Here is a 21,154-nt window from a genome sequence, read left to right on the forward strand (position 1 = left end):
ACCTCAGTGTCTGTGTCCCTCCAAGGTCTGAGCACAGGCACTAAACATTCCACACAGCCAGGGGGAGAGAGAGAGGGCAAGATTCATTAACATAAGAAGAGGTCCTTCGACCAATCACAGCCCGAGAGTGGGAACTGGGGGGTGTCGGATTACTGCGCATTCTTCCCTCCCTCTCCTGGCCAGAGACAGAGAGCAAGTGGGAGTCGGGAGAAGCAGCGAAGGACAGACACAGAGAGAGAGAGAGATGTAAATGGGACAGTCTCATTCTTGCACTCTGAGATCACAGTGCCAGAGAATGTGTTAGGATCTTCCCAAGTCCTTCTGCCTGGGAAAGAGACAACAGGGAACTTTAACTGGTGACTAGACAGGGGCTGTTTCCAGGACCAAATCGCTGCCCTGTTACTCCTGTCTGGAGTCTGTCGGACGGACCCACACAAGAGGGCTGAAAATGAACTATCTGGTGAGTGTGTAATGTTTGTGTTTGCTGTTCCCATTGCTGTGTGAACACTTTTGTCGGGACATACTAAATGCCCCAAATGGGAAAGAGTAGAGATGTGGAAAAAAGAGAGGGAGGGCAGCACACTGAGGGAAGAAAAGGACTCGAGTGGGGGGAACTTGAGTTAACATGTTTTCTGTGTATTTTACCTTTTCTTAGTTACTTTGTTTGCTGTGCTATGCATCTCAGAATGTATATTGTGTTGTCTATTTGAGGTAGATAGAAATGTTAAGTTAAAATTCTACACACGAAAGGAGAAGAATAGAACACAAGTAAACTCTCCTTGGTCTTTTTCATACTAGTTCCTGAACAAAGTGTCGTGTTATTTTCTGCTGTCCTGTTTGGTTTGTAAAGGCCCCGCTTCTCTGAAAGGGGGAGAGTTGGAGGACTTAAGACGCTGTTAGAAGAAAGGGCTTTGGAACAGCCAGACAGGAGGGAGAGACATGGAGCTCCGCTGCTCTGGGCTGCCTCTGCTGACTCAGGAGAAAGTTGAAAGATTAAGGTTTTATAGAGAGAGTAGAGGGGAGAGAAAAGTCTTTGGCAGTACCGTCCGTTCCTTGCTATTGTTTGAAAGTGTTGGCATTCTGTCAGCTTGTAGTGCTGTAATTACACAGGGGTTTGGTATTTGGTTGACAGGACCATACTGCATTTCCGTCTCAGAGGCTTATGCTCTTTAGCAGCACTGGGGCCGACCCCCTGGAGAGGCTTTGGATACTCCCCTTGTTTATCCCTTGGCCTGGGGTTTCACACACACATTAGAACACATGTAATTACAAAATCAACAAACACCACTGGCATTACCATATGTCTTCTAGACATTTCCTATTTGTCTTTAATTAACAATGACTGATTGGTGATGAGGTTATGTAGATGGAAGGTTTAGCCTTCATGTCTAAGATATGTTTATTTCCCAGGTTGGCCTGGGTAATTATGGATGCCATTTTGAGAGAAGCCTTGTAATGTGCTAGGTAGCTATCGGCTTGCTATTTCACAAGGAGGGGTTAATGAAGCCAGGTGTGATGCTAGTTTACAAATCAGGGGTTCCCAAACTCTTTTGGCCAGCGACCCCATTTTGATATAAAAAAAAACAATTTGTGACCCACCATGTAAAACAAGTTATGTAATCAACAGCCAATGTTAACTTTAAAACATTTTTATTAATATGACAACCTACAGTATATATGTGTTCCTGAGAATTATCTTTCAGTGTTGTCCTAATATTTTGTAGCTTAAACCATTCAAAAGATAGAGACATATTTGTATGAAGAAAACAGAAACCATTATTTTTATTACATCTGCATCGAGCTGCTACCAGAGGTTACTGACTTAACCCTGGTTCTATGAACCAAACGCACATTTTCTCTCATGACCCCATTTTCAAATCAGGCGAACCCTAGTTTGGGAAACTCTGGTATAAATAGATTAAGTGGATTCCCACCATGCAGTAGTGACTGAGTGAGTAAGTGGGGGTGTCTGTGGGGGTCAAAGGAAGAGTGGCTCTCAGGCCTACAGAGAGCTCAACTGAGTAACTCAAAGGCCCTTGCCTCTCGCCCCTGTCTCCGAGGCCTGACTAATTTCTGACTGACTCACAGCCTCCTGCCTGCCTGGGTGCTGGGGTGGAATTCCCCCTGTCATTCCCTGGGAGATCTGACAGTGAAACCCCTCACCCAGTCAGTCCCTTCCCTCAGAGAGATTATAGGTGCCACACAGTCACTGAGCGTAGTAATACCCACTGGGACACCAAGCGCCAGGCTGTGACTCAGCCCAGGTGTAGCAGGAAGGTTGATACAAGGAGGGTCACTCGACACTGGTGAAACTGTCAGCTCTGACGTGTCTACACAACCAACCATCAGTCACAGGGTTTCAGGTATAGGTTATAAACAGATTATTGGTACACACAGACATGTAAAATATATACCAAACATGAACATAAGAAGATGTTAGTGACTCAAATACAGTGCATTCGGAAAGTATTCAGACCACTTGACTTTTCCACATTGTGTTAATTTACAGCCTTATTCTAAAATGTATTAAATTATTTTTTTCCCTCATCAATCTCCACAAAATACCCCATAATGACAAAGTGAAAACAGGTTTTTAGACATTTTTGCAAATGTATTAAAATAAAAAAACAGAATGACCTTATTTACATAAGTATTCAGGCCCTTTGCTATGAGACTCAAAATTGAGCTCAGGTGCATCCTGTTTCCATTGCTCATCCTTGAGATGGTTCTACAACTGGATTGTAATCCACCTGTTGTCAATTGAATTGATTGGACACGATTTGGAAAGGCACACACCTGTCTATATAAGGTCCCACAGTTGACAGTGCATGTCAGAGCAAAAACCAAGCCATGAAGTCGAAGGCATTGTCCGTAGAGCTCAGAGATTGGATTGTGTCGAGGTACAGATTTGGGGATGGATACCAAAAAATGTCTGCAGCATTTAAGGTCTACAAGAACACAGTGGTCTCCATCATTCTGAAATGGAAGAAGTTTGGAACCACCAAGACTCTTCCTAGAGCTTTCCGCCCGGACGAACTGAGGGTAATCGCGGGTCAGAGAGCTGACCAAGATCCCAATGGTCACTCTGACAGAAATCCAGAGTTCCTTTGTGGAGATGGGAGAACCTTCCAGAAGGACAACCGTCTCTGCAGCAATCAGGCCATTATGGTAGAGTGGCCAGACGGAAGCCACTGTACAGTAAAAAGGACATGACAGCCCTCTTGGAGTTTGGAAAAAGGCACCTAAAGGACTCTCAAACCATGAAAAATAAGATTCTCTGGTCTGATGAAACCAAGATTGAACTCTTTGGCCTGAATGCCATGTGTCACGTCTGGAGGAAACCTGGCACCATCCCTACAGTAAAGCATGGTGGTGGCAGCATCATGCTGTGGTTGATGTTTTTCAGAGGGTGGGACTGGGAGACTAGTCAGGATCAAGGGAAAGATGAACGGAGCAAAGGACAGAGAGATCCTTGATAAAAAATCTGGAGCGCTCAGGACCTCAGACTGGGGCGAAGGTTCACCTTCCAACAAGACAATGACCCTAAGCACACAACCAAGACAACACAGGAATGGCTTTGGGATAAGTCTCTGAATGTCCTTGAGTGGCCCAGCCCGAGCCCGGACTTGAACCTGATCGAACATCTCTGGAGAGACCTGAAAATAGCTGTGTAACGACGCTTCCCATCTAACCTGACAGAGGATGAGAGGATCTGCAGAGAAGACTGGGAGAAACTCCTCATATACAGGTGTGCCATGAATGTATTGTCATACCCAAGAAGACTCGAGGCTGTAAATGTGATAATTCAGTTTTAAAGTTTTAATACATTTGCAAAATTTATACAAACCTGTTTTTGCTTTGTCATTACTGGGTATTGTGTGTAGATTGATGAGGGGCAAAAAAACTATTTAATCCATTTTAGAATTAGGCTGTAATGTAACAAAATATGGGAAAAGTCAAGGAAGAATACTTTCCGAATCCATACAGTACAGTGTGCTATCACTCAAATAATTATGTTGAATTTGTTCTTTGTCATGAAGGTGTCATCATGTAGATGCTAAACATCATAATTTCATGGTGTTTTTCAAAGAGCTTTACGTTGAAGAAAACTACAGGTTTGAAACAGACCTTGGTTTGTGGCTGGCCTAATCTCTTAAACACAGTTCACCCAGTCTCTTCCGCAGATAGCACTGGCAGTATCTCTCTTTTCCCAGTTTAGCAGCCAACAACAGGGCCTGGGGGCACATGTTTTCTGCTGTAGTCAAACTGCACTCTCCCCAGGGCACCTGCTTTATGTGGGGGATAATTGGGCTTTACTGGAGGAATAGAGGCAGAGACGGAGGGAGTTCAGATAAGAAACCCGTTGCAGAGCAGAACAGCTAGCTAGGCCTACACCAGGCAAAATGGATTCTGCACAAAGCGCTGGGTTTTCAGCTGTCTGATCTAGTTACAATAGCGCTTGGCTTTCTCCTCACACAGCCAGGTTGGTTTGATGCCCTCAGGGCAGTTGAACGAGCCAGGGAATGCTGTTGTCAAAGCTAACAGAACAGAACACATATCCAATGATATTTTATCTAAACAGATTGACTGAGGTAGTTCTGTGAGGCACATGCAGATGCTCTAAAAACCTGTAGAGCTGTGCCATTTCGCTTGGTTGAACCTTCCCATTCCATCCTAAGCAGTAGGCCTATCCTTATCTTGTCTTTGTATTTCCCTTCCCTGAAATGTATCAGAGTGCTCCCTGAATTCCTAGCCTTGTCTCTCACACCGAACCACTGGAATGTTTGGCTGAGGTCACAATGACGTTTCACGCTCTGGAAAATCATTGTATCTCTCCACTGTATCCCCACTCAAGGCTGTAATTTTAGGATTTATTGTCGGGCATTGAGAGTTCTGTACATGTTTTTGCCATTGCGACTGCCTGTGTTTATAGATGAGAGGAGAAATTGTTTTGGTATGTAGATAGGAGAAATCAGAACTGGGTGTCATTGTCCTTCCTCTCTCGCTCTGTGATTACAACAGTGGAACTTCTGTCAGCTTTGTGTGGCATACAGGGTGGAGTTCCACCACACACTCACGGTTAGCCTGTCACTCAGTCTTGTGCAATGGGCAGAGCTCAAGCACTTTGTTGTAGCCTGTAGCTCCAAGAATCAGAGATCTTTTCTTACCGCTGTTGAAACTTGACAGGGAGGAGGGGGTTGATGCTCTTTGTGTGTTATTTGTCTCTTTTTTTCCACCTTGAGAAGAGATGATTCATAATAGTGGCACACATTTTAGCATGCTTTAGTGTGAATGTCTATTTGTGTGAAATCCTTTATTTGACTTGGCCTATATATTGTAGGTGTGACTGATAAGATTTGAAAGTATGCTATGTTGATTACCACCTTATGAACGAGTCTTTCGAGCTAGTATGAATGTCTGTGTTTGTATTTTGTGTAGCGTGTTGTAGAAGGGGTGTTGTGACACCTTTGGATTGTGAGGTAACAGGAGAGGTGTATGTAGAGGTTGTGGAATGTTCCGATGAGGGGTCCGCTGAGAGCTGGTGCTCGTGGGAGACGGGTCTGGGCTCGTCCGGAGAACACCAAGGACATGGAGAGAGATCAAGATGTAACACACCAACACATACACACATTCACTGGAATAACAACATCAATTCTAAAAAATAGACATAATAAATGGAATTTACTGATATAGCCTATTTTCAACTAGGAGAGTGGTGTGCCTCTTTAACCTCTACGCTACCTTATGCTATTGTCTCTTATAGGTTATTTGTGTTTAGTCTTGTCCTGCAGGATTCTTTTCCTGCAGCTAGACCCTGTTTGACTACTGTAGTTTATTGTTCACATTGTTTGCCTACAAATGGTCCCATATGGGCTTCTCGCTGGTCTTTTTATGAGGTAGACCCAAATTGTTGCTTGCTACCTTGTGGGAAGACGCCAATACCTCCACAGCAGCAGCACATTGTGTCTGTGTGTGTCACAGCAGTGTCTGTCTCAGCTGATAAAGACCAAAACAAAATCCCCATTGGACTGACTGAGTCACATCTCTCCATTCCCTCACTCTGGCCTTGTTTTTCTGCTTGGCAGGCAGACAGACAGACTGTCACGCCCTGACCTTAGAGAGCCTTTTAAATCTCTATTTGGTAGGTCAGGGTGTGACTACGGTGGGCAATCTATGTTTTCTTTTTCTTTGTTGGCCTGGTATGGTTCCCAATCAGAGGCAACTGTCTATCATTGTCTCTGATTGGGGATCATATTTAGGCAGCCTTTTCCCACCTGTTGTTTGCGGGATCTTGTTTTTGGATTGTTGCTTTGAGCCATACAAGGCTGTATGTTTCGTTGGTTACGAGATATTTCATTGTCTGGAGGCGTTAGAAAAAGGTTGTATTTTTCCACAAAGCACAGTGAGCAGCGTGTCCTGAGCTGCATGCGCTCTGGATCGGAAGGTGAACCCACTTCCTGTGTCATCCATATTCAATCACTCACACAGACAGACAGACAGACAGACAGACAGACAGACAGACAGAGACAGACAGACAGACAGACAGACAGACAGACAGACAGACAGACAGACAGACAGACAGACAGACAGACAGACAGACAGACAGTGTCTGATCCATCCATCTGATACTGAGTCTGCTCCTGGTCTGTGAGTATGTCATATACCACTGGCTTACACACAGGCCTAGCCAAGGCTTTGCTGTAATTGCAGTCTGTGTACTGCTGCTATGCTGCTGTGAGCATCTGAAGAGTCAAAGGCTATGTACCTGCATGCTATTTAGCCCCAGAGAAAGCCAGTGACTTCTCAGACGTCTACCCCCAAACCAAAAAATGAAAAGTTTACTTTTTGTAACCCAGTGGCACTGTTTGGCCAGGCTCAGGTGGCTAATGTGATTTAAGCAGCAGAGACAGCCTTGTTTTGTCTGCAGCGTCTATCTGTTTTAAACTAATAAAAACTTTCGATGACTGAGGGGGCGTTTGTTTAAAAGGGTGGGGGCTGGATGGGTAGAACAGAGAGACAGAAACAGCACAAAGGAGAAAGGGCAGAGTATTGTTTGCAAAAGACATGACTTATTGCTGTGATGCTTTGTAAGTCGAGGAGAGAGGGCTTTCATAAAATGTCTGTGCCCAAAGTCCTGTCTCCGTGGGACAAATATACAGTCGTGTACAAAACACACATACACCCTCTTGTGAGTTAACTAGTGTGTGTCCCACGGGGTCACGTAGAGGCAAAAGACAAAGACCACCCTGCCCTCTCACGTTCACGCACGCGCACACACACACACACACACACACACACACACACACACTTGCTGCCTTCCCCTTCACTGACCTTTCTGCACTGAGCGTGCTTAACCAGCTGCCACATTACTTCCTGCTCAGTGGCTGTCTGAATGGACACTGCAGCCATTTCCTTCCCTCTCCCAGACCCACTGCACCTCTTTTTCCTCTCCCTCTCTTCCTGTGGATCTCTCTCCCTTTCCTTCATTTCTACCATCACTCTTTCCCTAGTTCATACCCTAGCTTCTTCAGCTTGCTGTTAAGTGTAAATGTGTAAGATCCCCATTCCATGACCCTTCTAAATGCAAATCAATGAACATTTAGGCCTCTGGACTCTCTCTCTCTCTTCACCTCTTTCTTCTCCACTCTTTCTTTCGTGGAGTGATAACGTTTGCCGTCAGATTTTGGCTGCTCCCGGCTCGAGGGTGATGGGGGCAGGCTTTGACCTGCTATTACCACAGGGACCTCCACGGTGATGTGTTAGCATAGTGACTTAGCTGTACACAGCTAGAAAACTGCTGGACCCCCGTGACTCACTGTTGCCATTGTCAGGTTTCTACCCCAAACAAAGGAAATGGAGCACAGCACAGACAGAGCCACTGGGTTAGTATGGCCACCTGAACAACATTGTTGTTAGAACAACAGATTCAAATGAGCCCTTGCTGTTTTGACTAGAGTTGGAGGTTGGCAGAATAGAAACAGATTGTGACCCGGCAGAGTTGAGTTTTCTAGTCATGGCGATGTCTCCACCCTCAGCTGTGTCTGGGCTGGTGTGTACTTCGTATATGCAATTTATAGTAGGGAGTGAGACTAGTAGTCATCTAGTTATTTACTCATACCCAATCAGAACGGCACATGATTCATTCTCTAAGCACTTCCTGTTTCTGTGGCCAGAGTGAGAAAAACAGGGAGAGATCTGTGGGTGAGTTATACTGAGATTTGGCAGGCAGGCCTTCGGCTAATAAAGGCAAAGTTCAAATCTTGTGATGTCATCAGTCCTCTCTGTCCACTCCCTCGCTTCAACAGGAAATGAACTTATGACAGAGAGCAGCAGACAAAGCATGGTCGTCAAAGGAATCTCTTTATTTTTGTCTGAAGGGAGAGATGGATGGAATAGATAAAGAGGACAAGCTGGAAAGGGAGAGTAAAGATAAAATGGAAGACTTGGCAATATGAGGCACCATGCTACCCTTATCATTCCCTCATTGCCACTTAAGCTTATAGAAGAATTTATACTTCTGACTCTCATTCTATTCAAACCTCTGTTAACATCCTCTCTAAAACCATTCACATTTCACGTGGCCTTTTTGAAGGTAGGGATTACTTTAAACCATTTATCTGTCCACGTTGAGTAGAATCCATTTATCCATTAACACCAGCTGATTTGATACATCCCTGGTGGGAAATGGAGAATCACTCTGGAGTCCTGGGAATGCTCAGTGAGTCTGAAGACGTAAGCTCTGCTGCAGTCAAGATGTTGCTGTGAGTAAAACTCAAAGTATAATGAGCTCTTTCTACTAGTCTGAGGACCCCTCATTATTTCACAATCAATGTGTGTGTGTCAGTGTGTGTGTTTATGTGTCTCTGCCTGGTCAGTGTGTGTTCGGCCTGCATGGTGACATCGCAGACAGCTTCTGGCCACAAGAGAACCACTCAGAGGCTATAGTAGGGCGCTGTGTGTGTGGATCTGCCCGTCCAGAACCTCCTCAGGCGTGATGGGCCATGGTCTCAGAGCAGCTGTCCCTCTCCCATTACAAGAAGGCCATTCATCAGACTGTGACCGGGAGATAGGCCCTGACTGTCCCTCCAATAGACCAGCACACAGCCCTGCATTCATCACTATCCCAATATGCTCTGAGTCAATCCCTGAATACACATGACGCAGACAGCGATGCATCACATCACAGCAACCCTCACTCAGCACGGGGACAATTCTGATTCCTTACGTTGACTACATATAGGGAACATCTGAACGTACATTAACATTGCCATTACCGTCAAGGTAATGTCATAGCACAATAATCACACATGTTTATAATTGACCATGTCTGGCACACAGAGAGTAGGCAACGCAGGGTCTGTTGTAATTGTCTCTATCTGGCAGTGGAACAGGGGTGTTTGATATCTCATCATGAGACTGAAGGAGCCAGGGTGGGGGATGGTACATTTCTTACCTGACTGGGATTCAGGCAGCACAAAGAATGTGGGACATTTTATTTCTGGTATTGAGCACCTATATGCGTGTGTGTGTGTGTGTGTGTGTGTGTGTGTGTGTGTGTGTGTGTGTGTGTGTGTGTGTGTGTGTGTGTGTGTGTGTGTGTGTGTGTGTGTGTGTGTGTATCAGAGAGAATGACAGAGAGAGGGGGGTTGTCAGGTCAGGGTGTGTTATAATGGGTTTTAGACGGGGGAAACTTCCTGACAAGACGACACCATATTAATAACTACACTGTGAGCAGAGTCACACTATCTCCTGCCTTGAACCCCGCTCCCCACACCCAGTCAGACTCGGCACAAACATCCTTATCCCAGTGATAGTCAATCTGGGCTGGGGAGGGAGCGAGCCATGTGCAAGCGGGTGGAGACAGAGCGGGAGTACTCTGGGCACGTAAAGGATCAGCCCTGTGTCCTGTGTGGCATTGCTCCTTGGTAGAGGCCTGGGTGCTGAATAGACAGATGAATAGGAGCAAGAAATGAGAGGCCCCTCTGATTAATACGGCAGTATTGACTCTCACTCTCTCTTCCTCTCTTATTAAACACAAAGACACTAAGTTGGACAACGGGAAGCCAGGCAATAAATCAGGAAGTGGAGGCTCCTCACAATTAACTAATCAGACTTAGTTAATTTAGCTTGGGGACATTGATGGAGGACTGTGTGTGACCTGAGGTCTAGTGAAGGGGGCCACTTGAAGGGGCCGTGTGTGTGTGTGTGTGTGTGTGTGTGTGTGTGTGTGTGTGTGTGTGTGTGTGTGTGTGTGTGTGTGTGTGTGTGTGTGTGTGTGTGTGTGTGTGTGTGTGTGTGTGTGTGTGTGTGTGTGTGTGTGTGTGTGTGTGTGTGTGTGTGTGTGTGTGTGTGAGTGATCTGGCCCCATGCCAGGCTTGTCGTGCCACTCTGTACTAGTGCCAGGTTAAGGGAGAGGAGGAGGTACCGGTCAGGGGCGCACTCCAAATATTAGTTTAGTTTCAAAGCGTCCCAAAGTGAGTGGGTGGCTGTTTGCTCTGGGCAGACAGATGGAGCCTGTGTTGTGTCCTGCTAGGTGTCAGCTGTAAATTATAGTTATTTCACTGTCCTGGAAGGCCTTAAGTCTGGGGAGTCAGTCTGCACCAGCACTAGGGCATGTGACAGTCCAACATTATGGAAGAGTTCTTTCTCACTGAAGGGTACTACAACAGTAGTAGGAGACACATATTTTCTGTAAATGTTAAGGAATAATGAACTAACCCTCTCTTTCCTGTCTTCTGCAGAACGTGCTGGCCAAGGCCCTGTACGACAATGTGGCCGAGTCCCCAGACGAGCTGTCCTTCCGGAAGGGTGATATCATGACGGTATTGGAGCGGGACACCCAGGGTCTGGACGGCTGGTGGCTCTGCTCTCTGCATGGACGCCAGGGCATCGTCCCCGGCAACCGACTCAAGATCCTGGTGGGCATGTATGACAAGGCGGGCCAGCAGCAGCAGCCTCCACTCCTCCAGGCCCCCCAGGCTGGCTCTGCCCAGACCCAGAGCCTGAGCCAGCTGGCCTTCCCCCCGCAGAGTGCCTACACTAAGCCCTCCCCCTCCTCCCAGTACACAGCCATGCACCCTGCCTTCTCCAACCCTGGTCCTGTCCCCGCCCTACCCGACAGCATCTACATGATGCCCCCCAACCATGGCAAGCCCTCCCCTTCAAGCCTGTACCAGATACCCACGGGCCCCCAAGCCCCACCCAAGGCCCCCATGCTCGCCCAGAAGCAGTACCACGCCCCTGTCCAGGACATCTACCAGGTGCCTCCCTCCATGGGGCCAGCTCCTGTCCAGGACATCTACCAGGTGCCTCCCTCCATGGGGCCAGCTCCTGTCCAGGACATCTACCAGGTGCCCCCTTCAGCAAGAGGGCCTGTTCCTGGGCAGGATATCTACCAGGTTCCTCCCTCACTGAGCCAGACTCAGATCCCCCCCTCCATAGAAAAGAGGAGCTGGGACTCTAAACCTCTAGGAAAGGTAAGAAAAACGTTTTGAGACACATAGTCACATAACACAACAAACACATTCCTCTAAAACCATAAATACAGACGGTCTCGTTAGACATTCAGGTCCAAAATAGCTGGTTTAAGCTCTCATTGTCATCTGACCTCATCCTGGTTGGGATCTGAGCATCTTCCTGTTATTGTTTTTCCCTCATGTCCTCCAGTCTCTGTCTGTTCTCACTCTAAACAACAGCTCAAGGTTCCCTGTCATTTTCAAAGCCGCAGGGATGACAGGAAAGAAAACAGAGGATAGAATGATAAAAGAAAACCCAAAAGAGAGAGAGGGGGGATGGGGGGAGGAGAGGGGGACAGACATTGGAATAAATAATGGGGTGTTTAATAATTCAGGTATCTATCTCCTGAAGTTGGGTGAGTAAGCGTTTTGATCTGTTAGGCAGCAGGCTGGAAGGGGAGGGGGTACCAGTACCAGCCAGGCAGTGTGGTAACAGTGCAGTGTGTTGTGACTGGTGTTCTGCAGGGAGTGCCCCCCAGGCCTGCCTTAGTGCACTCAGCCATGTGTGAGAGCAGCGCTGGGAAGTGAAGTGTGATGATGATGATGGGAGAGTGATGGGGAGGTAGTGACAAGGTGCACCTGGTCCCTGCATGAGGGGGCGTCGCACATGAGACAGCTCACCATCTTAAATGAGGCTGCTGCTGCCATAGAAAGGGAATTATATAATATATACAGTATAGTATATCTAATCCTATAGCCCCCCCCCCCTAACCCCTAGCAGGGCTCTCTGAGAGGCATGACCACAGGGATTTGTCCCTCACAGTGGGGGGCTGGAGATGGGCCTTGCCATGTTGACAATCTGCCTCTCAATAAGTCCTGAGATGACTCGGAAATACTGAATCACACAGAAGGAAAAGAGAGTGAAATGTACAATAGTGAGTGACTGACAAAGCAAGCATACATTGCCTTTGTGTCCCCTACTGTGTGTTGAACCTTTGACCTGTCACCAATGATCAATGGGTGCATCCTGAAAACAACCTGAAAACGAGAGGAGAATAACAGCTGTAGAAAAAGAGAGTGAATGGCTTCCAGGCTGAGACAACCTCTGTTTTTAGGTGACATGAGCGACATCAGAGAAAGGCATCAGTGAATCAAAGATTTTATTTAACTAGGCAAGTCAGTTAAGAACAAATTCTTATTTTACAATGACGGGCTACCCCGGCCAAACCTCCCCTAACCCTGACAACACTGGGCCAATTGTTCGCCGCCCTATGGGGCGAACAATCACCGCCGGTTGTGATACAGCCCGGGATTGAACCAGGGTCTGTAGTGTCGCCTCTAGCACTGAGATGCAGTGACTTAGACAACTGCTCCACTCAGGAGCGAAGGATGAGTCCAAGGCCAGGGCTCACAGAGTCACAGTGGAAAGGATCTATGAGGAGCAACATAATTTCCATGACAGCTCCTGCCTGATGATAAGACGATCAGAGGACTTCAACAGAGTTCACACTCCAGCCCAGAGCAGGGTGTTTCCAAATGTTCCATTGGATGATTGTAGAGTGATGCCTCAGTCTTTTGGAATGCTCTTAGCGTCATGTACTGTATGTCATCAGCAGGCAGTACAGGGAGGAGGGAGGACAAGCAACACCAGGCAGTACAGGGAGGAGGGAGGAGAAGCAGCACCAGGCAGTACAGGGAGGAGGGAGGAGAAGCAGCACCAAGCAGTACAGGGAGGAGGGAGGAGAAGCAGCACCAAGCAATACAGGGAGGAGGGAGGAGAAGCAGCACCAGGCAGTACAGGGAGGAGGGAGGAGAAGCAGCACCAGGCAGTACAGGGAGGAGGGAGGAGAAGCAGCACCAGGCAGTACAGGGAGGAGGGAGGAGAAGCAGCACCAGGCAGCACAGGGAGGAGGGAGGAGAAGCAGAACCAGGCAGCACAGGGAGGAGGGAGGAGAAGCAGCACCAGGCAGTACAGGGAGGAGGGAGGAGAAGCAGCACCAGGCAGTACAGGGAGGAGGGAGGAGAAGCAGCACCAGTAGGGAGTAGTACAGATGAAAATCCCCTATGGTTTTATCTCACCACAGCCTCAAGTTAGTGGCACTGGCAGGATCTGAATTGCCTAAGATGGTGGTGAAGTGGTAGAGATTTTTATCAAGGTAATTCTTCACTGACGCATTAGCTAATTTTGCTCTTAACGCTGTGGTGTGCAGGTTCTTTATGCACGTTGTTACCTTGTGAATGCCCTTAATTGTTATCACTTGTCCTTGTGCCCGTACTGAACCGCTTCACCCGCCCCCCTGCTCCACCACTGCCAGTTTCTCAATACAAGATAAGGAGTTCCTGCTGAGAGAAGAGATGACAGACATCGAGCCAACACACACACACACAGCTCTCACATACAAACTGGGATGAACACTAATTAGGGAGTGATGAAAAACCCAGGCATTGTCTCATCATCCTTTGCTGCCGGAGGAGGTAGAAACTAGTACAAATACAAGGTTACTGCTACACAGAACACTTGGCAAAGCATCTGAAAAGCAGGAAGCTTAACACACACTCAGAATCTCACTCTAACCCCATCTCCACAGTGTGATGTTGTTATGCTGCTAGCTTGGTTTTGTCTTTTCATTGGGGTATGTTGTGGATGCAGGCCCGACCCCCTCAGCCTTTTCCTCAGATGGACTGGCATCACATTTTATTCATCACATGCTTCGTAAACAACAGGTGTGGACTAACAGTGAAATGCTTACTGACGGGCCCTTCCCAACAATGCAGAGAGAAGGAACATAGAGAAATAATAGAAAAGTAAAACAGGTAATAATAAAAGTAATAATAAATACATAATGAGTAACGATGACTTGGCCATACTATATACACAGGGTACCAGTACCTGATTCGATGTGCAGGGCTATCATTGAGGTAGGTATGTACATAAGGAAGTCCAGGTAGCTATTTAACTAACTATTTAACTAACTATTTAGCAGTCTTATGGCTTGGGGGTAGAAGCTGTTCACGGAGGGGTGATGGGTGGAGGGGTGAGGAGAGTGGTAATAATGCCCCTGTACAAGGAGCTTCCCACAGACTCGTGTTTGAAGGGGAGTAGGGGGGCAGGGGGGCGCCCTGATCCCAGTCAGCTGTGCCAGCCAGGCCTTGTCCAGGTCTGGGGGACTGGGGCAAGAGGTGGGAGAGGGTTGCAGAAGGCCAAGCAGCAGCTGGAACAACTGTGATTGGTTAGCAGGCTTTACATCAAACAGAACGTCTGAGGAGGGGCGTGGCGGCACGCGCTTCAAAACCCTGACACACTCCTCCAAGAGGCTGGAATTCCTCAGCCCCCCCCCTCCTTTCGCTCAGTCCCCCCCCCCCTCCTTTCGCTCAGTCCCCACTCTCCATCCGACTGTGTTTTTCAGTTTTCTACCTAATCCATTTATGCTTCATTAGCATGCCACCCAGCCGCTCCAAAAAACAACCCCCACCTCCTCTTCAAACCATGGCAACAGCTTAGCCCAGCCGGAGAAAAAACAAGTAAACAATTCACCGCTGTCCCTACGTCCTCTTCCCTTCTGAGAGGACAGACACAGAACCTTAGTGGCCTCAGTAAACACCCAGCTGCGTTGGAGCTGAAAACGCCACTGCACTCTGTGTCTCTGCAACCCAATTCATCAGAAAGTATATATTTGATCAAAGTTATGAAGACTCTTAGCTATCGCCCTCAGTACCTTTAGCAGTGTTGCTATTAGAGGTCATGAACTTGCTCTTGTATGTCTGTAGGTGAATCCACTGATCTACTCGTGATAACTGCTGATAGGGGCTTGAGAGTTGCACCACTCAGACTTTGACTGCAGGGAGGAATGACAGACAGCACTCTGAGTGAGGACTGGAGCTACTACCTGATCTTTACAACCTCACTCTCCTGCAACTGTGTAGAAAGTATACAAAGTACAATGTGTGTCTGTGACTGAATGACACGTTCATGGCCGAGCTCATTGCTTTGTGTGAAGCAGATAGTAAGGGGAGAGGTGGAGGCAGGACGGCCTGTTTGAACCTGGGTTCCTTTGATTAGGCCGAGGTAGGTAGATCAAGCCTTCTTATCACCTGCAGCCTCTAATGACCCTGGCCTGTTTGCAGGTGAGAGACGCTGTGATAAGGAGCAGGCTGCCCAGGGCTAACAGCACAAGCTAATCTCCTCTGCTCTGCTCTGTGGATTGAGATTCTGCTGGTGGTTTTGTGGACTCCCTGCTCTGAAAGTCAATGTGTAATCTCAGGAGTGTTTAAAAAGACCTGGTGGGCGCTCACCTGAAATATAGGGAGGAGGAGATGGAGGAGCAGGCAAACATTTTGGGGGAGGGGTCGTTGTGAAGTGAGGGGGGAGAGTGAGACGTGAGGGGAGAGAAAATGAAGGTGTGTGTGATCTCCTGCTGAAGAAATGACTGCATGCTGCTGCCTGTAGGTGTATCTGCTGCCTGTAGGTGTAACTGCTTCCTGTAGATGTATCTGCTGCCTGTAGGTGTAACTGCTGCCTGTAGGTGTATCTGCTGCCTGTAGGTGTAACTGCTTCCTGTAGGTGTAACTGCTTCCTGTAGATGTATCGGCTGCCTGTAGGTGTAACTGCTGCCTGTAGGTATATCTGATGCCTGTAGGTGTATCTGATGTAACTGCTGCCTGTAGATGTATCTGCTGCCTGTAGGTGTATCTGCTACCTGTAGGTTTATCTGATGCCTGTAGGTGTATCTGATGTAACTGCTGCCTGTAGATGTATCTGCTGCCTGTAGGTGTATCTGCTGCCTGTAGGTGTATCTGCTGCCTGTAGGTGTATCTGCTACCTGTAGGTGTATCTGCTGCCTGTAGGTGTATCTGCTGCCTGTAGGTGTATCTGATGTAACTGCTGCCTGTAGGTGTATCTGCTGCCTGTAGGTGTATCTGCTGCCTGTAGGTGTATCTGCTGCCTGTAGTTGTATCTGCTGCCTGTAGGTGTATCTGCTGCCTGTAGGTGTATCTGCTGCCTGTAGGTGTATCTGATGTATCTGCTGCCTGTAGGTGTATCTGCTGCTTGTAGGTGTATCTGCTGCCTGTAGGTGTATCTGCTGCCTGTAGTTGTATCTGCTGCCTGTAGTTGTATCTGCTGCTTGTAGGTGTATCTGCTGCCTGTAGGTGTATCTGCTGCCTGTAGGTGTATCTGCTGCCTGTAGGTGTATCTGCTGCCTGTAGATGTATCTGCTGCCTGTTGGTGTAACTGCTGCCTGTAGGTGTATCTGCTGCCTGTAGGTGTATCTGCTGCCTGTAGGTGTATCTGCTGCCTGTAGGTGTATCTGATGTAACTGCTGCCTGTAGATGTATCTGCTGCCTGTAGGTGTATCTGCTGCCTGTAGATGTATCTGCTGCCTGCAGATGTATCTGCTGCCTGTAGGTGTAACTGCTGCCTGTAGGTGTATCTGCTGCCTGTAGGTGTATCTGCTGCCTGTAGGTGTATCTGCTGCCTGTAGGTGTATCTGATGTAACTGCTGCCTGTAGGTGTATCTGCTGCCTGTAGGTGTATCTGATGTAACTGCTGCCTGTAGATGTAACTGCTGCCTGTAGGTGTATCTGCTGTAACTGCTGCCCGTAGGTGTATCTGATGTAACTGCTGCCTGTAGATGTAACTGCTGCCTGTAGATGTATCTGCTGCCTGTAGGTGTATCTGATGTAACTGCTGCCTGTAGGTGTATCTGCTGCCTGTAGGTGTATCTGCTGCCTGTAGATATATCTGCTGCCTGTAGGTATATCTGCTGCCTATAGGTATATCTGCTGCCTCTAGGTATATCTGCTGCCTGTAGATATATCTGCTGCCTGTAGGTATATCTGCTGCCTGTAGGTGTATCTGCTGCCTGTAGGTATATCTGCTGCCTGTAGGTATATCTGCTGCCTGTAGGTATATCTGCTGCCTGTAGGTATATCTGCTGCCTGTAGGTATATCTGCTGCCTGTAGGTATAGCTCTCACTAAGCACTGGGACATTATCTCTTCACCCATCTAGCACATAAATATACTAAATATGGTAGCACCTTACGTGTACGTGTGAGCACCCACATATATGTGAACGTGCAGGCACATATGTGTGTGTGTGTGTGTGAGGGAGAAAGAGAATTGAATTGAAAGAATCAAATCAAATCAAATTTTATTTGTCACATACACATGGTTAGCAGATGTTAATGCGAGTGTAGCGAAATGCTTGTGCTTCTAGAGTGAGAGTGAATGTGAGGAGGGAAAAGAGAGAGATACTGTAGATGGATGTTCACGGCGAGGAGGCACTCTTCCGCAGACTGGAGCATCCGTCTAAAAGCAGTGCAGCTGTCAGTCCGGGGTTTGGAAGTGTGCTCATCCATAGAGATGAGATGGGTGCTTTGTATTCCCGTTATTGCCTCATGGGCTTGTAATTTTGTGACCCTCTTTAGCTGTAACCCACACGTTTCTATGTGCCCTGCCTCTCTCCGTACCTCACTCCCACACGGCCTCTCTCTGTACCTCACTCCCACACTGCCTCTCTCTGTACCTCACTCCCACACTGCCTCTCTCTGTACCTCACTCCCACACGGCCTCTCTCTGTACCTCACTCCCACACTGCCTCTCTCTGTACCTCACTCCCACACTGCCTCTCTCTGTACCTCACTCCCACACTGCCTCTCTCTGTGCCTCACTCCCACACGGCCTCTCTCTGTACCTCACTACCACACGGCCTCTCTCTGTGCCTCACTCCCACACGGCCTCTCTCTGTACCTCACTCCCACACGGCCTCTCTCTGTACCTCACTCCCACACGGCCTCTCTCTGTGCCTCACTCCCACACGGCCTCTCTCTGTGCCTCACTCCCACACGGCCTCTCTCTGTACCTCACTCCCACACTGCCTCTCTCTGTGCCTCACTCCCACACGGCCTCTCTCTGTACCTCACTCCCACACGGCCCTCTGCCTCTGTGCCTCACTCCCACACTGCCTCTCTCTGTACCTCACTCCCACACTGCCTCTCTCTGTACCTCACTCCCACCCTGCCTCTCTCTGTACCTCACTCCCACACTGCCTCTCTCTGTACCTCACTCCCACCCTGCCTCTCTCTGTACCTCACTCCCACACGGCCTCTCTCTGTACCTCACTCCCACACGGCCTCTCTCTGTGTCTCACTCCCACACGGCCTCTCTCTGTGTCTCACTCCCACACGGCCTCTGTAGTTTCTCTTCATCTCAGCCTGGGTGCCAGAGGAGCTCTTCTCTTCTCTGCCACACACTCTATCACAATCCCAATTCTTTTTAGGAGTCTCTTTGCTTTCTTTCTTCCCTTCTGTTCTATATCTCTCCTCCTCCCATACCCTCCCTCACTTCCTCTGTCTATGTAAGCGGAGACATCCTCCTGACCACGAAAGCCTTCCTGTCTGATTGTGTGAATGTAGGCATTGCTCTGCGGCACTCTGGGGTTAAAGTCTCCATAGATGAAAAGGGTATCTCTGGGCCTAATTGGTGAGCATTGAGTGCCCTTCTAAAAGGGGCTCTTTCGGCCCACATCACTGCACATGCTCGAGCAGAGAGAGGGAGGGAGGGGGAGAGAGAGAGAGGGAGGCCTTGCCCCACGCTGCTCAATTTTTTTTTTTACCTTTATTTAACTAGGCAAGTCAGTTAAGAACAAATTCTTATTTTCAATGACAACCTAGGAACAGTGGGTTAACCGCCTTGTTCAGGGGCAGAACGACAGTGACAGTCGTTAGACTCCTTGTTCCCCGGGCCTTTCCACTGGAATGTAATGTAGAGCTGGAGCTGAGTGACTGGACAAGCATCTCTGCACGGTGCTCCACCATGCATTGAGAATACCTTCAGAATGTTGTGGCACGGGGACTGTGTGACTGTGACAGTGTATAAATAGAGGCTCCAGATGTGAGCGTCCCTGCCCAGCTGTTCTGGGCTGTGCTCTGGGAAGAGAACACTGGGAGGGTCAGGTAGCTGTGGTAGGAGCTCCAGACAGTCCTCCTCAGCCTGAGCTCATGCTCCAGCAGTAACAGGAGTGCTAGTATAGTAATGACTCAATGCTGGGATGCAGCTTTAATGGCTCTGCCTGCCCTCAGTCATGGCCTTCAATTGGGCCCAAGCTTTAGGAGCCCAACTTGAAGTGTGTTTGGTTTCGGACAGCATAGTACTGAAGTGGCTTTAGGTTAGTCTTTATAGGAACAGAGTTCACTCTTCTAGTCCATGGCATCACCAAAGGGAACTGTGTGGGTATGTGGTAACCTCTTGGATGGTGGCTGCTCAGGCATTTCTCTGTGAAGGGTGTTGGTGCATGAGGGTGAGTTGAGGACTGGTGAGCTGTGGGTACATGCCGGTACCCAGGGACGAAGGAGATAGAGGATGCCCATCTGGCACAGTGGTTCTTACTGTGGGCAGTGGTGTAAAGTAAAAATACTTTCAAGTACTACTTAAGTAGTTTTTTGGTGTAGCTGTACTTTACTTTTTATATTTTTGGCAACTTTAACTTTTTCTTCACTACATTCCTGATGAAAAGAATGTACTTTTTACTCCATACATTTTCCCTGACACCCAAAAGTACTCGTTACATTTTGACAGGAAAATGGTCCACATACATTTATCAAGAGAACATCCCTGGTCATCCCTACTGCCTCTGATCTGGTGGACTCACTAAACACAAATGCTTAGTTTGTAAATGATGTCTGAGTGTTGGAGTGTGCCCCTGGCTGTCCATAAATAAATATAAAAACAAGAAAATTGTGCCCTCTGGTTTGCGTAATATAAGGAAGTTGAAATTATTTATACATTTACTTTTGATACTTAAGGACATTTTAGTGATTCAATTTACATTTGATACTTAAGTATATTTAAAACCAAATACTTTTACACTTTTACTCAAATAGTATTTTACTGGGTGACTCACTTTTTCTTTTAAGGTATCTTTATTTTTACTCAAGTATGACAATAATTGAGTACTTTTTCCACCACTGACTGTGGGCTCATTGGTCAGTAGCACTGAGGGATCTCTACTGTATAGCCTCTCACTACGGACCCAGGTGAATCTATATGTGAGTCACACACACTGCCTCTGTAGATATGATTCAGTGTGTGTGTGTGTGTGTGTGTGTGTGTGTGTGTGTGTGTGTTTAAAAGCCTTGTTTCTTGCCTGCCGGGTCTCTCCTCCATTACCTGCTGTGGACTCATTTTCTGCTCTGATAGTGTAGAGAAAGGGAGTATGGGAAAGAGGGAAGGGTAGAGTGGGAGAGTGCAGAGGGAATTAGAGGGGACACAGTCCCCTGAGCAGTGGAGCGCGGGTGGGGTCTTTTTGGGCTCTCATGTACAATTTCAGCCCGGGTCCTGTTATTACCTCCCCACAAAGCCTGCATCAGATAGAGGGGAGGGACTGGGGGGAGTCGATAGGAGGGTAATGAGGGACACAGGGACATGGATCTGCCCTCAGCATAAACAACAGGTCCCCACAAGCCTCTGTGTTATCCAGTGGCACTCATCAAAGGGATGGGATATCACAGGAACCAGAGAGACTCTTTGTTCTGGGCTGGGAGAGTCAAACTGGAGAGAGAGAGGCCAGGTCAGAGTGAAGGGACACAGGGTTCAGCGTGTCCTCACACACACACACACACACACTGCATCTCCTCTGTCAACTCAGCACACACTCCTGACTTCCGAGAAGGGTCATTAGTGTGAGGATGTGTGTGTGAT

The 21,154-nt window shown here is 47.9% G+C and overlaps 1 protein-coding gene across 1 annotated transcript in view; it reads left to right on the plus strand.

The window, feature by feature from the left end:
- LOC135509394 (breast cancer anti-estrogen resistance protein 1-like) overlaps nt 1-21,154 on the plus strand; it is a 132,627-nt gene that overhangs the window by 85,758 nt on the left and 25,715 nt on the right. The window contains 1 exon segment of the mRNA XM_064930023.1: nt 10,743-11,477. Coding sequence (XP_064786095.1) covers nt 10,743-11,477 — 735 coding nt within the window.

Source organism: Oncorhynchus masou, chromosome 22 (assembly GCF_036934945.1).
Source record: "Oncorhynchus masou masou isolate Uvic2021 chromosome 22, UVic_Omas_1.1, whole genome shotgun sequence".
Taxonomy (NCBI): domain Eukaryota; kingdom Metazoa; phylum Chordata; class Actinopteri; order Salmoniformes; family Salmonidae; genus Oncorhynchus; species Oncorhynchus masou.